This window comes from Pagrus major, chromosome 13, assembly GCF_040436345.1.
Source record: "Pagrus major chromosome 13, Pma_NU_1.0".
NCBI lineage: Eukaryota > Metazoa > Chordata > Actinopteri > Spariformes > Sparidae > Pagrus > Pagrus major.
In genome coordinates, this window is record NC_133227.1 from 4,677,994 (window position 1) to 4,699,834 (window position 21,841).

A 21,841-nucleotide genomic window follows, 5' to 3' on the forward strand; every position below is an offset into this window, starting at 1 on the left:
CTATGTATGTTGGATATTGGATTAATATGAAGAATTACAAAAAGACAGCTCACTTGGATACACGGGTCACATGAATGCGTTTACCTCTTTGAAGTGACTTGATTGAAATAGACTGTAAGACAACCAGATAAATAACATGTGTTTATCATACTAGTTGCACTTCCCTCACAGAGGACTGACGTTTTGATAATGAATGTCTAAAGATTTAATGTGAGGTTATGATGAAAATTCCCCGCTGTTTTCCAGGGCACACAGTATGTGCTTCCTGTTGTGTCCTGTTACAAATAAGAAGATGATGATGGATAAACCTGTCAGATCTGCAATGTCCACATTTTTAAACCCTTTCAGTCACATGAAACTTTTAATTTTGTGTGTGTTTATAATGAGTTACCGTTTTTCTCTTTCAAAGCATCTTCCAGGCAGGATCCCTACCTTTAGATTAAGGTAGATTTAGATTTAGACCTCTCGATTAACAACGTTTTGTTATCCTGTGTTTAAGGATAACGTCTTTATGCCTTAGTACACCTTGTTGCCATTCATTTGTATATTGCTGTGCATAATGATTAAATATTCTCGTTGTCTTTATATCTTTATGTAATCACTCTCTTAGTTACAATGTATTAGTTTTCTTTCATAAATGTCTTGTGAAGACTGTGAGATGAGTATATAGATAAGATCAGATTTATTTAACTGAATTTTCAAAGTTGCCTTTACAATATTAGTTTGGAAACAATTATCAAATGGTGATCATAACAGTCAGTGATGTGGAGGCCTACTGGGGATCATTTTAAGTGAGGTTAGACACACATCCAGGATAGGCTACAAACAACAAATACATCCAAGGAAAATAGGACATTACATTTTAGATGGAGCCAACAAAGAAGCTTTTTTTTATTATCAAACCTTACAGTAGTTTGAATAAAAAAAAAAACCAATGTGTGAACTTTACCACAAGAGGGCAATGGTTGCATTAGGAAATTGTGTGCAGCCATGGATTTATGCACATTAAACCCATGGTCCTTAACTAAAACTTAACATTTGCTGTCACTATTATGAGAAGAACATTTTGCAGTGACAACAGATAATTGATTGTAGGCTACAGTTGTGAAAAAGGTGTTATTGAGTGAAAAAGTGAAGAATTAGTGCGCGTTAACATATTAAAAACAAGCGAAAACAAACACACAACGTGAACAATGAGAGACAGAGACAGAGGGCCAGCTGAATAAACATGCACGGTCTATTTGATTGTAACGACTTTATAATCACACTAGATTAGTTTATATTAAGAGTCGCCTACTTTCTTTCTACAGCAACTGCTCATGGCGGGATAAATGTTAATGAGCGGATGTGTCGTAGATATTTTCCCGCGTTTTCACATCGTGAGTTTGGGTTAGTTCGTTTGCGGTGTATCACGTGATCCCAGTGCGAGCACACTGCGCTCAGTTTGTCATCACAGAGGAGAGCGCTTATCATAAGTATACACCTTTTATCTAATGTAAGTGGTGACTGCACTGGGTTTAAATACAGATAGACGACCAGACAAGCCCAGTGAAGAGGTTAGTACACACGGGGTTGTGGACACTGACTTTGGAGGGCGTCTAAATGTTGAGACACCGCCGGCACCGGCACTCCGCCGCGCACTTCGGTGACACAAAACGAGCACCCACTTCAGCACGGTTTCAGGAAGTCGGTCAGGTTTTGTTGTATTGTTGCCACGGGACGTGTGCAGTGGGCTTTAAACTTTGTTAACCGAATTTATCGCCCTCAAAACAAAGTTCTGTGTTAAATTAATATATTTGCCTGTTAGGTAACCGGATAGCAAGATGCCACCTAAAAAGCGCAACTCTGGGACTCCACAGAGCAAGGAGCTGAAGCCCAGTGCTGAAAGTGCCTCTCCAGAGAAGAAGGAGAGTCCAGAGTTATCTCTTAAAAAGTAAGAGAAGTTATGCTTCCTAATTCAGGCTTCACCAGTATATTATCAACCCGTGAAGTAGTTGTTACTCTGTAAGAAGTGTTTACACTGCAGCTAAATGTTTAGCTAGTTTGTGCTTTTAGTCTTGCTAGCTAGCTTATGTAACTAACCGAGAGGCTGACTAGCTAGATGTTTCAAACGAAGTCAGGCCTGTATTAGAGCTAATTCCTGTGTATTTTCACGCCTATACAGCTAACCACAGAGTAAACCCATTCAGTAAAAGATGTAACAGACGCTGTTATAACACACACGTACATCCCATGTCTGACTTTGGCTAACAGTGTGGACGTCCTGCACTGGGAGGCTGTTGTCATCTGTGCAGCGTGTTGTGATGACCTGAAACTGTGTTTGTGTTCTCCATGATGTTGATTTATTGTCTCCATCCTTTAGACACAGAGACAAGGATGCTGAGTTTGTGACCTTGTGCAAGAGCCTTCATGTGACAGACCTGGTGTGTGACAGTGCCTGGAGGCTGTGGAAAAATGTTCAAGACTCCATGGAGGAAGTAGTTGTAAGTATTTTGATATAAATATGAGACAGAAGGTTTGTAATGTTTAGAGCCTGTTGAAGGAAAAATTAAAAACTACCCAATGAGAGAACACAAGTATCCCCTTAGTCGACAGGTCACCTACTGTTTATACTGTTTGGTCAGAATAAAATGGCCACAACGACACCCAGAATAGAAATAGCCATTAAAATGAAGATGCCCTCACAACTAAACCCACTCCATGTCTGTGATCGTCTTCGGGAGCTCTCTCAAGATGTTCAAATCAAACTTTTAATATTTCATCCTTCAACAGTAATTGTGTAATAACCACAGTATGTTTATTTGCTCCTCAACCTGTGGGTGATGTTCAAATATTTGTAAGTTGTAAATCTTGTTCTTTTTACATTTCATTCCAGGACACTCAGAAAAGGCTGTGGGGGGCTTGTCTGTTTGTGTCAGCCACTGACATGGATGTCAGCTGCTTCACCTTAACTCAAGTTTTGAAAGCAGTCAGTCTGAAGTAAGTACTCACCGTGCATGAAGCATGTTATTGGCAAATGGCTAACCACATTAATGCATGTAATAACACTTATTCGTAATGCATTCTGTAAAAGGGAAACACTTGGTTGCTGTAAGCACCGTGGTCCAAAACAAGCTTTTGTTATTTGTAAAATTAAATCCAAAATCTCTGTGTAGTTTTACAATTTCATTCTTGAATTTATTGTTCGGTTTCATTACATTTATTATATTCCTCACACAAATGAATCCTTTTTTGAAGTGTGAAGCAGTTTTTAACTCTGGTGAGGAAGCTGGATGTGAACTTGGATACTATAAGCACCAAGGTGAATTCAGCACTGACACGATTGGAGAAGAAGTATGATGTGACGCTGGCTCTCTACCAGAGGTTTGAGAAGTAAGTGAACACATCAAAATAGCAAAGGTGCTTGATTCATGTAGATCTTTTCATGGGCAAAATTGTAACTGATGATGTTTTTGGTTTCTTTTTTGCTTCAGAACATGCAAGAAAATATTTGCTTTGCTTCCTGATGGCAAGTAAGTTGGATAATTATTTACCACTTGTCATAATTCTATTTTAGTATCTTTATGGTCTTGTGTTTAATAATTGCATTTCTTTCAGTAAAACATGTAAAACAGATACTTGATTAATCATTCAGTGTCTCTTTTCCAAGGGAGAGGGAGACGATTCGCAGCTGCTGGACAATGTTTCTTTTGGCCAAGGGTAGGTTAAACCACAACAACAAAAACAAGTCGGATCAAGCTGTTCACACACTCTCTGGCTGGAATAGTTTTCATGCTGCTCCATTTTCTTCTTTTCATCTTTCGGCCTTTGAGCTCGGCTGTAGAGCTCATATGAATTGGAAAATGTTGCTCCTCATGGTTGTGTTGTTTCTAGAGCTTCTCATGTTCTGCATCTTTGCTGTCTACAGGAAGAGCCTTGCAGATGGAGGATGACCTGGTCATATCGTTCCAGCTGCTGCTTTGTACGCTGGAGTTGTGCATCAAACGCTGCCCTCCAGACCTTCTGCAGCCTCTTTACAGTAAGTTTCAGTATCAGTCAGTTTCAACCCGTCTTTATTTAATTAAGTTTAAGGACTTCTCATTGTAACAGATCTTAAAGGGACAAATCCAAAGTACACATTTTCCCTCTTACCTGCAGTGCTATTTATACATCTATATTGTTTTTAGTATAGTATAGCACAGAGTAAAATCTGTCCTTTGTGTTTTCCAGCCATGCAAAATGAGAAAACAGAGTATCATCTTTGGATGTTCTGGTATTGTTTTTGGCTCCCAGAGATTTTCTAATCCCTTGAAATGTTTTTCTCTCAGAATCCGCTATCAGCAAAGTTCAGAGCCCTCCAACACGAACGTCTCGTCGCAACCAGAGCAAAGCCAAATCCCGACCTCCGGTGCCGGAGGTGGATTTGCAGCTTCTCAAAACCCTGTGCACAGAGAATGAATGCAATGCAGAAGAGGTCTGAGCCCCTCTCTTTGTATGAATCTCACTGTCAGCATTATTGTCTCTGCTTTGTGTGTATTTGGCCTCATTGACACTCAGATTGTGTCTGCAGGTGAAGAATGTGTACCAGACCAGTTTCTCTGCTTTCCTGGACTCCCTGGATCTTTCAAGATCTCCAGATTTTCCTCAGGTAGGGGAGCTTATTGTCACAACACCTGCTCTACTATTTGGCTTCTCTTCAATTACTGTTTCCATTAGTTTTCTCTTCCTGCTGGCTGGTGCCTTTGTTGAATGTTTGAGTGTCTGACAGCTGTTGGTTGTTCTCTTTGCAGCTCATACATGTTTGTTTTTACATACATGGTGTTGGGGAAATGTGTACTCAAGCATGGGATCATTTTTAGTGTGTCAGGGTAGTATATTGGAGAAAACAACGGAGACAGGATGCTACTGTTTGCTAACACGAAAACACTCCTCTGAAGAAGGATGCTGAACATATTTGTTTTACAGGCCATTACCCCAGTAACAGACAGTCGATGTGTATTATTAACATTAGTGCCATATGTAAATAATGTATAAGTCTCACTGTATTTATCTGACCTATGAGCGGCTTGGGTAAATTGGAAAAAACATTTAGTTTTGAGTGAGATTTTGGCCCAGATTATCTTCTAGACACAGCTGTCTGAGACTCAGTATGTAGTCTTAATCTACAGTAGTGGCAGACAAGTTGGAGCTGTGCCCTATTTCAGAGATGTTCATATTATTTTAAGATTGAGATCTGAGCAGATGCAGACAGACTGTAGTACAAGTGCAACGAGGTCTCCAGACCACACGGAGTGTGTTTTTAAGTGAGTTTTAAGTTGTGTTGCATCTGTGGCCAACAGTGATGAAAGCCAAATTATTGTTGTTGATTTTATGTTTGTGTAATGAAACAGTTGTACGAGTCTTCAGGCTTTTAGAAATCAATCCTAGATGTTTTTTAGTTTCTCTTTCCATGGATTGTCTGATTTCTACAATTGCAGGTCAAGTTTGCATCTAAAAGCTGCATTTAGCTAATGAAGTTTGGTGCAGTTTGGTGAGTTTAGAGCTCAAGATAGCCACGAGTATAATGCACACTTGGCCTTCCTACAACAGTGAAATTGTTTTTATAAAGTATGTCAAGGCTGTGACCACAAATGATTTTCTCCTCCTCAGATAAAGCGCTGGTAACAAATGCAGCAATACATTTTTAGTATTAAGCAAATTTGGATTTAGGTGAAATATTTAATTTAATGGAGAACTCTTCCATTTCTGTATGATATGTACAGTGCACCTGTTTCTTTTAACAACCTTGCATATCATTGGTGCAAAGTGGGGCACTGTGATGTTTAATTTTGTACATCGGGGAGCACTTAACTAATAGTAAACTCAAACTCTAATTTTCACCACAGGTGAATGACATCAACCAACAGTACGAAGAGCACTACCTCAAGAGTAGAGAATTTGATGGACGGCTGTTTTTTGACGGAGATGAGACTGTTCTTGCACCTAAAGTCGAGATGTAAGTTCTTGTTTTCTTCACTATTGAGTGTTTTGATTTTGAATTTAAATGAATGAATGATGAATTTAGAGAAAAGTGTTGAATAATCTACTCCTGTATACAGAACACAGGTAGAGAGAACGCCAAAGAAGAACCTGTCTGATGAAGATGCCGTACTCATCCCTCCTCAGACTCCAATCAGGTGAATAGTGAACTGTCCCTGATCTTCATTGTTTCAGTCAGTGTTTATCAGGAGAAGGTCTCAGTTCTTGTGTTCCCTTTTAGCACCTTTTTTTATAGCTGTCAAACTGTGCAGTAGACCGTTTTACAGCGAAAATCAAATCTTTTCTGTTTGTTTGGGTTTTTTTTTTTATCCATGCATCGTACCCTATAATGTACTCAATTATGAATTCACTTAGTTAGAGATAAAGTTTTCAAATCTGACAGGCATATCTGCATATTGTTTTAAGGCAATAGCCTTTATCAGTAGAACAGAAAATAGTTTATTGTCTACTTTTTGTGTGCAGAAAGACAGACATTTGTCTTTGCATATGCAAAAAAGGTACATTTAAAAAACACAACATACCACAATCCAAATGGGACACATTAACCTTTTTTTGTCAGTGTTGGTGTGGAAAAAGATAAAGCGAGTGATAGGTGTTAATAATATTTTGGTTAGCAAAATATTCAATCATAAAACAATATCTATAAATATAGAAAAATATTTAAAAGCCAATCATTTGACATTGCTCTGAGATTTATTGTACTGTATGCAGACAATTGGGGAAATTTCATTGTGTGAATTATGGTGGTTTTGTCTTCAGCACTGTCTGATTGTGGTTTTGTCTCATCAGAGCTGCAATGACCTCCATTCAGCAGTTGAGGGGCGATCTCACCTCCAGTGGGGACCAGCCATCAACTAACCTGGCTACATATTTCAAAGTAGGTCTCCAGAAGCATTTTAAGCATTTTAGAAGAGTCACTAATTAAAACAACCCATGAAACTGCATCTTATGACCTTATATTGACCTGTTTCCTGTTTTCTTCTTTCCTGCGATCAGAATTGCACCGTGGACCCGACGCAAGATGTGCTGAAGCGCTTGGAGACACTCGGACAGGCGTTCAGCCAAAGGTTCGGTCAGGCAGTCGGCCCACGCTGCATAGTACTCGGCCGGCAGGTATAAACTAACACACAAGAAGACAACAATGAGAATCAATGGTGCTACCTCCTATGGTGAAATGATTTTATGTCTGACTTGTGTTTCTCTTTTGTCTTTCAGAGGTTTAACCTTGGTGTCAAACTTTACTACAAAGTCATGGAGGCAATGCTAAAATCGGTACTTGACTTGTTTGATTTTATTGGAACCTAACCATATTTGATAAATGTACTGCATATTACATATATTATCAAACACATTTTACACATGTCCACAACCTTATAATCTATGTAACACTAGAGAGCACATGAAATCTGTCAAAGGGAAAGCAACTCACGTGAACCTCCTGTTCCCTGTTTTTTTTTTTTGTAGGAAGAGAAGCGACTGTCAGTTCAAAATTTCAGGTATGTGTTGTTGTTTTTTTCACAGTTTTTATTTAAGCAATATGGAATCACTGTATAAAAGCAGTCATTTGTGTTTCTGTTCACTTGTGCTACATGCTTTTTGTTGTTTTCAATGTAAGTGAAGTGTTGAGCTGAGTCATATGATTTCCATTACAGTAAACTCCTCAACGACTCCACATTCCACACATCACTTTTGGCCTGCGCTTTGGAGGTGGTCATGGCAACGTATGGAGGTGTGTGCGTCCTGCTAACAGTTACGGTTACAAGCTAAATCTGAAATAATTGTGTTGTATCTTAGGTGTTAAACAGATAAATGTTCACACTTATTGCACAAGTTGCAATAATCTTGTTTTCTCCTCACGATTAGAGAGCAGTTTTAAGACTGGAGGATACAACCATGGCGGCTGCGGTGGTGACGCAGCTGAAACAAACGTATGTTTCCCCTGGATACTGGATGTGGTTAACCTCGCTGCCTTTGACTTTTACAAAGTCATCGAGAGCTTCATCAAGGCAGACCCCACTTTGAGCAAAGATATCGTCAAACACCTGGAGACCTGCGAAAACCTCATTATGGAGAGGATTGCATGGAGGACGGTCAGTTTGATCTCTTATCACCACCACAGTAGTTTGGTATTAATGTCACAGCAGTTTGATAACATAACCTCATGAAAATACTGTAAATATATCTACTTGTTGGTCAATGAGAGGAAAAGATTTTTTGAACGTTTTATTACTAAAGTTCAAGAATAACATAAAGACGAGATAAATATAAAAACACTCTTGATTCCACGTAAATTCAACATGCACTACATATGAAAAATGTCATTGCACATTAGTATTTAAAAAAAAGATTGTTGTGTTGCCAAAATACACTAAACAAAACAACAACGCTGTGCTTCTTAACATGAACCCCAGACTGGTCCATTGATGCCGCCCTCAGCGGTGCATTAAAGTAAACACACAAAACCTGTTATTATTATATTCATGTTTTATTCATGCAAAAATACAGATTATATATTAATGACTACAATAAATATTTGGAGTAAATATTTGTGGAGTGGCTTTGGACGCAGGTCAGAAGGGAGGGGTTGGATATTTACAATTGGCTACTTTCAAAATCAAGCTTACTCTTGCTGCAATTTCCAACAGGAGCAATGTTTATTTTTAATACATACAGTGCAGATTAACTTCTAAAGAAGTAGACACAGTATGGGTTACAGTCCTGGTGATTCAATTCAGTGCACTGAACATAAAGTAAAGACCCTGCTCTATCTAAAGAAACAGTGTCAGAAGTAGTCTTAGATGATCTGTGTCACTGGCTGCTATTGCCACCAGGCGCATCTTTGTGCACCAGCCTGCTGGAAAAATAGTAGATAAGTGGGTTGAAGCAGCAGTTAGAGCTTGCAAGTGTTAGCACCACAGGGTGCAGAGCCATTGTCACCTTGGCTAGGCCACAATGGGGCAGCAGCCCCACATGTGTGAGGGTGTATCCCAGGAGGTTGATGTGATAGGGGAGGAAGCACAGCAGGAAGACGCCCAGTACCCAGTAAATAACTCTGAGAGTGTGCTGACGGTTGCAGTGCTGGCTGCGGGAACACCGTCTTGGTTGGCGAAGCACGCTCAGCACCCTGCAGTAGCTGTAGAGAAGTAGCACAGTGGGGGGTAGAAATGACGCAAGCACTAAGCTTAGAGCTACCAGAATGATGGTGCGGTGGTGTTGCAAGGACGGGTCCAGCAGACAGGGCTGGTGTTGGTCAGTGGCTGCAGAGCGCAGCAGAGGCAGACTCACACTGAGCCCCAGCACCAGGCACCACATTCCCCCACTTACCAGCTGTGCAACGTGCAGCCTGCGGAGTGATGATGCCAGGGGGTGCACTACAGCAAAGTAACGGTCCACAGCAATACACACCAGGAAGAAGATGCCCCCATACAGGCTGATGTATTTTAGGGTGAAAGTGAGTTGGCATAATACAACTCCAGAGGTCCAACTGGACACGTCCTCGGTCTTGGAGGACACTGCTCTTGCCTTCTGGTGGTAGTAGTAGATTCTCAGGGGAAGAGAGATTATAAAGAACAAGTCGGCAGCTGAAAGGCTGATCATGTAAATGGCTGTACTGTTCACTGGGCAGGGAGATTGACACAGTTTGCGCAGAGCCAGGCTGTTGGTGAGCAACCCCAGCAGGAAGATGAGACTGTAGGACACTTGGTAGAAGGTTAAGCGGTAGCTGGTGTCCACAGTGCAGTTCGACAGAGGCGTGAATGGCTTGGCGGGCACATCAGTCGTATTCCACAGCTCCATGTCTCAGAATGAGCCGCTGCTCCAACACTTTAAATCACTGTGTTGCTCTCATACCTGGAGGAAATGAGGTTGGTTAAAGTGAAATGAACAGAAGATGAGAGGAAGTGTCAATTTGCATCTGCTGGAGCAGTTAAACCTGTGGCTTGTAAAAGATAAATAAAATCAAAATGTCTGCTGTTTTATGGAATGTAAATTTGCTGAGGTGCAATGAAAACACCTCCTACAGCCATGTTAGCTCTACAGCTAACATGGCTGAATTAATATATCATATGCAAGATGAACATCAGGCAAATACTGTCAGTTTAATTTTGAATGCAACTTCCTGCTCTCATAAAACAAGCAAACATTTTGTTTCATTACTTGCACGGGAGGGAAGAAGAAACACCCCACAATATTATACAAGTGCACTGCAGTAAATACACATTTAGTGAAGCTCATAAAGTTAATCTTTGATTGAGACTTTTTTTTTAAGACTTCAGTAAGCGTAAGCAAATATCAGGTTAGGCATGTTCAGCATTGTGGAGGATCTGATTATAAACACTTTTTGCAAATGTCTTTTCTTGTGTTTAGTACTTTGGGACTTTTTCCTATGTCATCTTACATAATTGTCCTTTTTGTGACCAATTCACTGGGAATTTAGGCTGTTGAACAACTCAGCAACTCGGCATACTTGAATCAATACCCCTGACTGAGGAATTAAAGGGATCTCCTACTATTATTTTAACACTAATGGAATCATGGTACATGAGTTTGAACATTAATTTCAATGCAATTATGAAATTATCTTCAATACAGACCCATTGATCATCACTATCAGTCAAGTCGTCCCCCAATAACATTTTTTTTAATTCTCAGTAACGTTATTTGAGACATAAATGTTATTTTTTTATGATAAAGTATCCACGATCCTGTAAATGATTAAGTGAATCTTTTGTTTCTCCTGACATGTTTGAGTTGCTTCTGTCGTCTGCTTTGGTGATCTGATAACTCGTGATAATAATTCAGTTATCAAGTGTCAGATGAGTATCAAACAGTCCAACTGATGGTGGTGAGATCTTGAAGAATTGCAATTAGCATGTAGCAGTTTTGTTACTTTTTATCTCATCACATTACAATTTTTAATGAGAATTTCTTTTGCTTTGGCAAGACAAATTAAAGGCTAAAGTATGACACAAAAAAATATATTATTCCTTATCAAGTTAAGTTTTCAGATAATCTTTGTAGACCTTTATCATTTAAAATTGTAAGTTTATACCAAAACTTTATTAAATGATACAGCAAATTGCTGTCTTCATTTTATAAAAATGACATAGGCCTACCTAAATCTGTTATGTAGTGTAAATCAAAGCACTACTATCACTACTGAGGAGATTTTTAGAAAAGAAAAAAACGTCATCACTCACCATCAGGATCTCACCGAAGCAGTGACAGTGTTCGGTTGTTAGAGGCTGTAATGGTGCAGATGTTACTGATGAAGCAGTTCCCGCCTACACTCAAACACAAGTCAGGGTCTCTCTCTCTCCTCTCCTACACACTCTTCTTGTCGTTTGTTCCTACCACCTAAGTTTTATCTCAATCAGTCAAAATATTTAATGACTATTAAAAGTACTGATCTTTACTTTGCCTTTAGAATAGATCAGTTATCTGGTTTTAACCAACTAGTTTTTTATTGAACTGATTTTTGTTTTTTGTTTTTTTGAGCAGCCTGATAATTAAACACTGGTTGTTTCATTACTTTCATGTTCACGAGTCGTGTTTATGGCTGCTTGTTAAAAACCTACACGAGTGATTGGAGTTAATCATTAACCGTATTTGTCAGCCAACTGAAAAGGTAATAGCAATAATTCACAGAAAGAAGGTGCTGCATTAATACAGCAGTGTACGTCGGACCAGAAGAGCAAGGGCGCACTCACACTTGGCCCAGTTGCTCTGTACCGTGCCGATGCACGGCTGTCCCGCCTAGTCCCGCACTGGCGTGCACTCACATTGCTCTGTCCGCAACCGGGCCTGAGCACGGTTACCTCTTGTACATATGTCATCACATCGTGGCGCGGTCGCAGCACAATGGAGAACATGGCTGTAACTCTACTGACTTTTTTGTGGCTTATCTTGTGATGTTTTGGTCATAGACTGCCCTCTCACATTCCTGGATTTCTTGATTATGCAAGGCAGTGTAATAAGCATGATTATACCTATGTTTATGTTGGGCAGTGCTTGTGCTCATGCATGAGCAACTGTACCATGCCGAAGCACATCTCTTCCAACCACGCCAGGGCCAAGGAAGAGTACCAAGGAAGTGGGTCAAACATGCTTGGGCACGGTACGGATTGCCTAGTATGAGTGCGCCCTAAGTCAGTGTAGATCGCAGTTCATAGATGTATGAGCCCAGGAGAAAACCAGAGAAAATCATGCAATCTTTGTCTTAATTAGTCAGATATAAACTGAAAACCATTGAGACAAGTCTTTTGACGCTGTTGAAAATGTATTTTGTGTCAAAATGTACCTGAGAAAAGCAGTAGTTAACCTTTTACCTGCATCACATTTATTTATTTAGTCCACAGCCAGACAGCTGAACCTTACAAATCAAATTGTGATTTAGTGAAAGCAATGTTGAACTAGTTGAGTTTCTGTTTGATTCATCTTAATTTGGAGAAAATCAGGCTAATATGGCACATATTACAATTTAGCTACACAATTTTTTTTTTAAGTAGATAGAAATATAAATATCAAGTTAAGGACAAAACATGCTATGATCGTGAAAAAACTGTTCAAGATTTATCTTCAGTGCACATAAATCTTTCCTTCAAGTTATGATTGTTATTAAAAACAGATATAAGATGGTGTGTTTTTACAGTTTAATTCAATAAGCCCTCTTTGCGCATACTGTGTTAATGTCATCACAAGCTATGTCATTCTCATTTCTGATTTGATGCAGAATGACTTTTTCTGCACAAAACCATCAATCAGTACAGATATTTAATTTGATCAGGGTGGAGAAAGTCCAGCTGCTTCCTGAATGTAAGCCTGTTTGTATACCATGTTGAAGTGCAATGAATGCAAACAAAGAGAGTTAAGACTTTAAAACCGCTAATTGTTTCAATTGTCTCAAGAACGCCTGGATATTCTGGATCATTTACTGGGTCTGTGTTAGGATTGCAGCAGCCTCCACTGTGCTCTGTTTTGTAAACGTGCTTCTCCTTCAAGAGGCATGTTGTTGCTCGTCTGCTTGGCTTTCACAATCCTCATCAGTGCAGTGGTGGTGATGAGTCGACCCTTGTCAGTGCAGACCCCCAGGCTACGCCTCTCAACAGGAATGCAGAAGCGCTCGGTCTTGAGGCTTGCCACTTTTACAAGAGGGAACAGATATTCAAGCGGCACCATATTCCATTTACACGGTGAGGTGTTTTCACTTCACCTATTACTTCATAGGAAACATACACATAGTCAGACTGGCTTGGAATTAGTTTTAAAGGATTCTCTTCAAACTTCAGTAACTGCGAAATGTAGTAAGAACTGAATTTGGGGGGAAATTCCTATTGTCGCAGTTCCCCTGAAATCCTCCAAACACTGCATGAAACACTAAAAGCAATATCGTGATATGTTTTAACGTCCCAACACTTTCCACAAGAACTAAGCCAGTGGCAGTGTTGGTGCCATTTTGGCCGTTGCTGTGCGTGCAGCTGTTTAAATATTGACCACACCTGTAATCTACATTATGCAATTTATTGACTCATTGTGCAGTCAAGGCATTGGCCAATCACAGCACCTGGTGCTGTGCTGGTAGCAACTGTATGACTAATCAGTCAAGACAAATGATTTGGTAGCAGCTGAAGAGAATGGCATACAAACAACTGATACCCTGCTACTGCCCCACTCTATCAAACAAGTAGTGAATATCAGACTCAGAAACCTTTTTTAAGTTAATAACTCCTTTTATTCACGTTCAGTATAAGGGGTAAAAGCTGTTATAGAACAAGCTGCTCTATAAAGTGCTTAAAAGCGTTAGTGAGGCCACAACTACTGCACATAAAAACAGCTGTAATACTGGTTCAGCATTGTCAAAGCAGAATTTTTTTGAAGGAGAATCTGCTCTGAGAAAATGACTACAATTTCAGCACCGTGCATGACTATGGCTTATGACATTTCCATTAGAACACATTATAAACTCATTCCCTAACAGATTTAAGAGTTTTCTAACTTATGGGTTGTGAATTGTCACCCTTGGCATTCCTGCTGCAACACCCTGTATTAATTCAAATAATTCCTCTTCTTTTTTATTGACTGAATAGAGATCACTCCCAGTCTAAAGTCTCTTTCTTGTCCAGTAAATGAGTGAGTGACTCCATAGAAACCAGTGTGTTTATGGGTTGTTATCATCTTCAAGGCCATTCGGCTTCCACCTGTGTCCTCCCATTCAAATCCAGTTTCGAGCAATACTCCCTGAATTCTTAATCTTGTTACATAACAGAGTTGTCATTAGACTGTCGACTCATTGTCAAACACTTTGGACCTCAGAGCCCTAAGAGTCAGGTTTCTGGGTGTTGAATTTGGACTGCTTTGTGAGCTGTCTTGATTTAGTCTGTCGAAAAGCTTGGCCCCGTTGTGCCACACTGTGGACTTGCGTTTGATGGAGCTCTGAATGGTCTCTGAAGTGAAGTAGTAAATGACCGGGTCGAAACAGCAGTTGGTAACTGCTATGCACAGAGCAATGGGGTAGATGGTTCTGACCACATATTCCGCGTAGCATCCCTTTAGGACATTGGAGCGGACCATGGCGTAGAACATGAGGTTAACATTGTATGGAATGAAACAGAAGCAGAAGATGAGCAGATGAACAATGATCATCCTCAAGATTTTTGCCTTGTTGAGGTTCCCTCCACGGCTGATGGTTTGGGGTCTCCTTAGTGTCCGTAGCACCATGACGGAGCAGAAGAAGTTGACCAACAGTGGGATGATGAAGCCCACAGTCTCAATGAACACCACCACCTTAGACAGCTCAGCCTTCCACTGATTTCTGGAGTAGTTTTCAAAGCAGAAGTATGTGGAGGAGTCGACATTTTTCTGTGAAGTAGTGTCCAAAAGGAACCCAGTGGGTACACTTCCAGCGAGAACCATCACCCACACCGCACAGCAGGCCAGTTTGGCGTTTCTCTTACTTCGAATAGTTTGGGATCGGAACGGGTGCACAATGGCCAGGAAGCGGTCAACACTGATGCATGTGAGGAAGAGGATGCTGCCGTACATGTTGGTGTAGAACAGGGCCACAGAGATCTTGCACAGCACACTTCCAAAAGGCCACTCGCGCTTAACAAAGTAAACAATCCGAAAAGGCAGGCTGAGGACGAAGAGAGAGTCCGAAGCGACAAGGTTGATCATGTATGTTGTGGTTTCGTTCCGCAGCTTCAGCGTACAGGCAAAAATGTATAAAGCCACCATGTTGAAGATAAGTCCAACCACAAACACCAGGCTGAAAACCACGCTATACAGAGGGTACTTGAAGTTATCACTCTTGTTGCAGTTCATGAGATTTTGATTGACTGTGCTGCTGTTTAAAGTTTGTATGGTGCTGTTATACATTTTTAGACCAGGCTGGAAAGTTTGGAGCATTTACAGAGTGAAAAAGGTCTCCTTTGTTTCTTGGGTCCGTCGTAAAAATCCAACTTGTTAATCCAACCATGTGCAGCAAGCAGGAAACATTTGCTAATCATTTGAGTAGGAAAATCAGTCCTCAAATATTGAAGAATCCTCAGTTTGTGTCATTTAATGTTCTGAAATGCTGAGAAGGAAATTATACAGCAACTCCACAAAATACCTGTATCAGTATCCAAAGTCCTTTACATCAGTTTGTCCCTCACGTCAAATAATCCTCATTTAGGTCAAGTTGTCAGTCTTTTCCAGTTGTCTTTCTCAGACTGAAATGTTTATCCCTTTTGAGAGCAGAGTCATGTGCCTCTCCTCAGCTCTGTGAACAGTTGAGTGGTTCTTCCTCTCTCTTGTGCTCCTGTCTGTTCCTGCAGCAGCCCTGGGGGTGCATGGTGATCGTTCCTCGTACGCTCTAGAGGTTTTACTCTGTTCCTGTCTGGTCGTAAATCAGACGCCTCATAACAGGCTGATAGTCAGAGGCTTCAACACAAAGCACTCAGTGGACTGTTGAAACACAAAGGGAGGAGCCTCCAGCTGGGCCAGAGTCCTCCCATTTGCACTTATCTCAAATTTGAATAATCAGACATATGTATGGGCCATACATTTCTATTTTTATTTTAAATAACCCACTTAAATTAAGGTTTCTGTCTTATTGACTGCTATAGATGTGTTTAGATCAGTGTCTCATAACAATATAACTATGTTAGAGCTTTATCATACTTTCTTTACTGACTTTGATTGTTTGTCTCACTTTCCGCTTTCAAACAAATGATCACGTAACTTTAGAGAAGTCCAACGTGAATCTAAAGGTGACAGTGAACACAGGGCTCTTTCACAATTATTTTACTACACCTGATGAAACATTGCACTGCTGGAGTCCATTATTCATCACTGAATGCTGCTGCAGCAATCAAATAACAAGTGAGTGTACTTTTGAAATGTGTCAGTGGCGTCGGCCGGGCGTGGCACATATGACATAAAGAATGTGCTAATAGCAAGTCTGTACCTGCAGTCACTGTGTAAACCGCAGAGTGGTAACCACACCCACTTCCGTATATGATCTCATGGCTTTTTTTTTCTCTTGGTGTGTGAATGCTGATGTTCACGTGCACCACTGGTCTGCATGTCTTTGAGTCTTGAATCAACTGTTTGACAGTGATAAATATGTGTGTGTAGGTGTTGCTTTTGCTGCCGTGATATGTAGAGAGAACTGTTGATGGTTATCACTGAAATCAGGCTACTATAGGGATCATCCATTGGTCAACATGAAATGAGGAACAGATTTTTGCAATGGGGATTTGGTCTTCCTGATTGCACTGATATTTTGTCAATGCTGCACTTGTTTCTAGATCAGCTCTTCGTGACATTAGTAGGATAACATACACGAGCTGCAACTAATAATAAAATGTATGTTACATAATGTCAATGTTAATTCAGATTTTATATTACACAATTGCCTTGACAGCCCACTTCTGATTTTATTCTCTTTTGAGCAATTATTTTAATTTTCTCCACTCCATAAAAAATTACTCTCATTACTTCCCTTATTCTTGTTCCTCCGGTGGATTCTTCATGCCAGTAAAACTGCAGAGTTTACATTATCAGACAGATGAACAGTCAGTAACTCCGATGATGGTGCTGTGATTAAAATGACAAACTGCTTGTATCAATTTGTTCTCTTAGATCAGATAAAAATGCAAGTCAGAGTAGCAAAAGTCTTCACATACAAACTCATATTTAAACTCTGCTTTGTTGTTGGATATTAGCAAAGCTTTCAGGTATTCAGGTTCAGGTGTCAGTAAAAGTGTAATGTGCACCACTGAAAGGTTGAAAAACTGTCATATCAGCTTATTCCCTGTTGTCCAAATGTTTTGTCTTCAGCTGAACTCCAGTTTAACTGTATGTTTGTGTCTCTGCAGGGCTCGCTGCTGTTTGAGCTGCTGAAACAGGAGCATGAGGGTGGAGCAGCAGAACAGGTGGAGACTCCAGCCAGTTTCAGCCAACCACTGCAGCACAACCACACCGCAGCTGACCTGTGAGTCCGCTGTCAAACAAATCTCTCTGTCAGTCTTTTAGTTGCTGGTATGCAGGAGCTATGAGACGTCTTAGACCCTAAAACCTTTGAAGCGGTTGTGAAATCACTGTTGAGTAATTTGTACCAGAGCTTGCAACATAATATTCAAAAAAATCTGTTTCTTTCCACTGACTGAAGGCTTACTTTATGGCGCTTTAAACCTGTCCTTCTAGTTTACTTTAAATCTTATAATTGGGTGTCTCTATTTTCTTACAGATATCTCTCCCCAATGCGTCCGGGACTTCGAGTCTTGCCTCCCGAGTCCCCGGCCCCACCCAGCTCTCAAGCCACCTCTCAACCTCCGACCCAGCCTGCAGGCCAGACTCCACGACCCCCCAAGTCCAACTCCCTCAGCCTCTTCTATAAAAAATGTATGATGTCATTCAAACTCTCACGCATATTGTTTTTTTTTCAATCAATGCACATTCCTTTTGGTTGAGTTATATTTTCCAGAGGGCAGACAGACAGAACACTAGGTCTCTCTGGATAACTTCTGACAAAATCCTCTCTCCATAGTGTACCGCCTGGCTTACATGAGGCTGAAGATACTCTGCTCTTACCTGCTGTCCTCCCACCCTGAGCTGGAGCCCATCATATGGACCCTGTTCCAGCACACTCTGCAGCATGAGCACGAGCTGATGAGAGACCGTCACCTCGACCAGGTAACCTGTCTATCACTAGCTCATTAACTTTCTTTCTCTGTCTTTTTTTTACTCAAGTTCTCTCTTGCGCTCTTGCTCTGTCTACATCTCTTTCTTCATGTCTTCTTGTGGTTTGCTCTAATTGTTCTTGTAGTTGATGATGTCAGCCATGTACGCCATATGTAAAGTGAAGAGTGTCGATCTGCGCTTCAAGACCATCGTCACAGCGTACAAGAACATGCCCAACACCAACCAGGAGGTAACGCCTTTTGTTAATGACTTTTTTTTGCTGTTGAGCCACTGATTTCCCAAATCAATTTGATTCTGTTTCACAAATTTCCATCTTGCTTTGATTTCCAATTTGATTCAATTCACTATCAATTTGGTTAGGGATTATTTCACTTACAATACCAATTTTGCTTGAATATTCAAGAGATTCTGAGAGAACTTGTAATGTAACCCGGTGCATTGTTAAAAATATAAATTGAATTATAGAAATATATATATATGACATACATTTAGTTATTTATTTTCAGCCCAGGCCTTATACTGTTATATTGTGTTGAATTGTTGCATCTCTTTGTGTCACACTGTTTGTTCCAGACCTTTAAGCATGTGTTGATCACTGAGGGCCACTATGACTCCATCATCGTCTTCTACAACCAAGTGTTCATGCAGAAGCTGAAAACCAACATCCTGCAGTATGCGTCTACTAGGGTGAGACACCTCTCTTGAAGGATCTACAGTTGGACTTTAAAGAAAATGCACATTCAGACAAGTGTACATGTCTGCGCTACCCTCTCATTGTTGCTGTTTTTGTTTTTGTAGCCGCCCACCCTCTCTCCCATCCCACAAATCCCACGCAGCCCCTACAAGTTCCCCAATTCACCACTGCGTGTGCCCGGCAGCAACAACGTATACATCTCCCCTCTGAAAAACCCACGCATGTCCCCAGGGATCATGACTCCTCGCTCCAGGTGAGTTCTCCATTTTCATGGCAGACTGCTGTTCTCCTTGGAGAGCTTAATTACGCCTGTGAAGTAGCATGATCCTTTTGTTTTCTCATCATCTGTGCTTTTTGCCTTTTACAGGATGCTGGTATCAATCGGTGAATCTTTCGGGGTAAGAGGCTCTTTTTGTTTGCATTGTAGCATATTAATAATCTCCATTTCAGTCATTTCTTCCTCACTCACTTTATCTGTCTGGTTTGTTTTTATCTGCAGCTGTCAAACCGGTTCCAGAAGATCAACCAGATGGTCAACAGCAGCGAGCGCTCTTTGAAGAGGACTCTAGATCTTGGTGCCACTCCAAAGCCTCTGAAGAGGTTACGCTTCGATATGGATGGGCAGGATGAAGCTGATGGCAGGTTGGTAACAAATGGTGTTTTTTGCCATAGCATGTAAACACCCTGATTTATAAACTGCACATCAAAGTCAAAGATGCTCACTTCATATATGCTAATTTACAGCAAATCTGGAGGAGATTCCACACTGATACAGAAGCTTGCAGAGATGAGTAAGTGAAAACTGCCTTTTGATTTTCTCAATTCTTCTTCTTCATGTTGTCACTATCAATCATGTGGCTACTGGATGTATGTTTCTCTAACATACTAATTCTTTCCATTCAGGCTCCACTCGCAGTCGCATGCAGGAGCAGAAGATGAAGGAGGACACAGAATCGAGAAAGGAGTGACTCGAAAACCTACTGAACTGGCCTGCACTGTTTATCACAACGTGAACGCTACTTTTTGTTCACACACAAAGCGAAACACGAGTTTCTCTGTACATTTAGGATTGGCTTTTAGTTTGTATTTAACTTTGAGGAGTCATATGTGAATATAGAGGACTTTCTCTTCTCCTTTTGTTGACGCTTTAATTGAGTGTTTTAACTGAATAATGAGAGACGTCATTGAATTTCATTTGAATTTTTGGAGATAAAGTGTGTTTGTTTTTAAGAGTGCTATTAATTTGAGGGTGTGTGTATAAGGAATCATAGCTTTCCCTCTCAATGTTCTCAATTGTTCAGAGCCTTGTTGAGATCCATTGCTGGCTTCCTTGTTTTTAAATAATTGGTTGAGTAACAAGCACCAGGATACTACATGATTTGCACTCAACCCAAATTCATGTTGTTTGAAAGGATTTTGTTACAGGAAATGTTTCTCTTTGGTGTAATATAGTTTTAGAGCAACTGTTGTTTTACTTTTACATGGTAAAGAATATACATTGTATATTAAATGCAAACAAATGTTTCAACTAAAGGAATATTTTTCATGTTCTCAGTCACATTTTTCTACACATAATTTGGTTTATGGGATTTGGATCCTGAGGAAAAAAGGGGGGAACAAATTAGAGTGATGAATAGAGCATGAATGAATGCCACATAGAGTAGATGAATATGTTGACCAGACAGATTTACCAAGGTAAACCATTGCTAAAAATATAAACCAGAGTTTATAAATTAAAATGTTTATATTGTACTTTATTGAATTAGTTTTCTTGAAACTGTAGTAAATATTTCCTTGAAAATATTTTGTTTTTGTACTTCTTTAGAGATTTCACATTACTTTCTTCCCTTTGCAGCCAACAGTAGCAGGTACTGGTATGCCTTGAGTAACCAGCTGATAGACTGAAGAACATCATACAGCTTTTAGAGAGTTGTTCTGTTTTCATGCAGTTTTATACACCATCGCATGCTGTAACGTTTTGTTCTTGATTAATGGAGAGTTGTGAAGATTTTTGTGATGACGTCCTTAGGAGAAAAATACTTTCTTAGTTTTTAGATTTTTTTAGTTATGACAAAAGAAATGTATTACCTCCTGGCCAAATTTCCCAAAAGCATCTCAAGATGACCAAGATGCTTGTAAAATCAATACTAGGAACCTTGACTTCGAACACTTGCATACTCTCATCCTTTAGATCATTCATAAAGATTTAAAGACCATCTCCTCACTGTGTTTATAACCAGAAAAAATGTTTTATCACAAAAATATTTGAGCAGTGATAACCAACCAATAAAAACCAGGACATTTACTGAAAATAGATGGTAATTGGCAATCGGTATTTTATTTTACCTCCTGTATCTCCAAAAGAAACCAATCGCAACAAAAAGAATTTCTGTCATAACAAAGAGACTGAAGTCTACAACGGTTCTCTTCCTCCCTCTGCTGTACAATATTATGCTTACAGTCAGCAGCCAGTCATGCTTCACTTCTACACAAGATTACAGTTGAGTAATGACTGATGAAAATGTACTTGATTTATTCTTGAGTATCATGATCAACTGGGAAGGACTTAAAATTGACATTTATTTCAAGATCGCTCCATGGAAAATGATTTCAGCCATCTTTTGAATTTAATATGTCTTTGGTGAGACTGAAATTGTCAGCAATCTGATAGATAAACATTTCAGACATTTGTATTTTACAACAGCCTGCAAACTAATATGATGATAGCATGGTCTCTGTGTTAAATACAGCTTGTGTGCTGTGGACAGGAATTTGGCCCAAACCCATCAGTGCACATACAGCCAGTGGGTGCAGGAAGTATTCAGATTCTTTACCTAAAGCAACAATATGTAACTTTATGGAAAAATGTAGGCGCTTATTGAGTCTCATCCCCAGATCAGCAAATACTGACGCTTTGGGTTGGTACCAAAACATCAGTGTTATACT

General features: G+C 40.0%; 3 protein-coding genes across 5 annotated transcripts; 1 reads left to right on the forward strand and 2 right to left on the reverse strand.

The window, feature by feature from the left end:
• Positions 1-1,404: 1,404 nt before the first annotated feature.
• Positions 1,405-20,698, forward strand: rb1 (retinoblastoma 1). 3 transcript variants are annotated; one of them, XM_073480054.1, is made up of 28 exons: positions 1,405-1,475; positions 1,808-1,933; positions 2,363-2,483; positions 2,876-2,979; positions 3,238-3,372; positions 3,474-3,512; positions 3,650-3,699; positions 3,908-4,018; positions 4,308-4,453; positions 4,550-4,627; positions 5,865-5,974; positions 6,078-6,155; positions 6,808-6,895; positions 7,015-7,131; positions 7,234-7,290; positions 7,483-7,514; positions 7,671-7,747; positions 7,882-8,108; positions 17,376-17,491; positions 17,747-17,901; positions 18,047-18,192; positions 18,326-18,430; positions 18,775-18,888; positions 19,000-19,148; positions 19,263-19,293; positions 19,395-19,537; positions 19,640-19,686; positions 19,799-20,698. In XM_073480054.1, exons 2-28 carry the CDS (start codon positions 1,824-1,826, stop codon positions 19,861-19,863), a joined length of 2,751 nt encoding a protein of 916 aa, XP_073336155.1. In that variant the 5' UTR covers positions 1,405-1,475; positions 1,808-1,823; the 3' UTR covers positions 19,864-20,698. The 3 variants fall into 3 exon arrangements, with proteins under 3 accessions (XP_073336155.1, XP_073336154.1, XP_073336153.1); XM_073480053.1 differs by having other exon boundaries at positions 1,422-1,556; XM_073480052.1 differs by lacking the exon at positions 1,405-1,475 and having other exon boundaries at positions 1,744-1,933.
• Positions 8,827-9,813, reverse strand: LOC141006758 (lysophosphatidic acid receptor 6). The gene has a single exon (XM_073478983.1). It carries the CDS (start codon positions 9,811-9,813, stop codon positions 8,827-8,829), a length of 987 nt encoding a protein of 328 aa, XP_073335084.1.
• lpar6b (lysophosphatidic acid receptor 6b) lies at positions 13,739-15,883 on the reverse strand. The gene has a single exon (XM_073479619.1). It carries the CDS (start codon positions 15,418-15,420, stop codon positions 14,290-14,292), a length of 1,131 nt encoding a protein of 376 aa, XP_073335720.1. The 5' UTR covers positions 15,421-15,883; the 3' UTR covers positions 13,739-14,289.
• Positions 20,699-21,841: the final 1,143 nt, after the last annotated feature.

Coding starts and splice junctions, on each gene's coding strand:
- rb1 (XM_073480054.1), top strand. CDS start 1,824: ATGCCACCTAAAAAGCGCAACTCTGGGACTCCACAGAGCAAGGAGCTG. Junction 5,975..6,077: donor CTTGCACCTAAAGTCGAGAT/GTAAGTTCTTGT, acceptor TCCTGTATACAG/AACACAGGTAGAGAGAACGC. Junction 18,193..18,325: donor GAGACCGTCACCTCGACCAG/GTAACCTGTCTA, acceptor TTGTTCTTGTAG/TTGATGATGTCAGCCATGTA.
- LOC141006758 (XM_073478983.1), bottom strand. CDS start 9,813: ATGGAGCTGTGGAATACGACTGATGTGCCCGCCAAGCCATTCACGCCT.
- lpar6b (XM_073479619.1), bottom strand. CDS start 15,420: ATGCTCCAAACTTTCCAGCCTGGTCTAAAAATGTATAACAGCACCATA.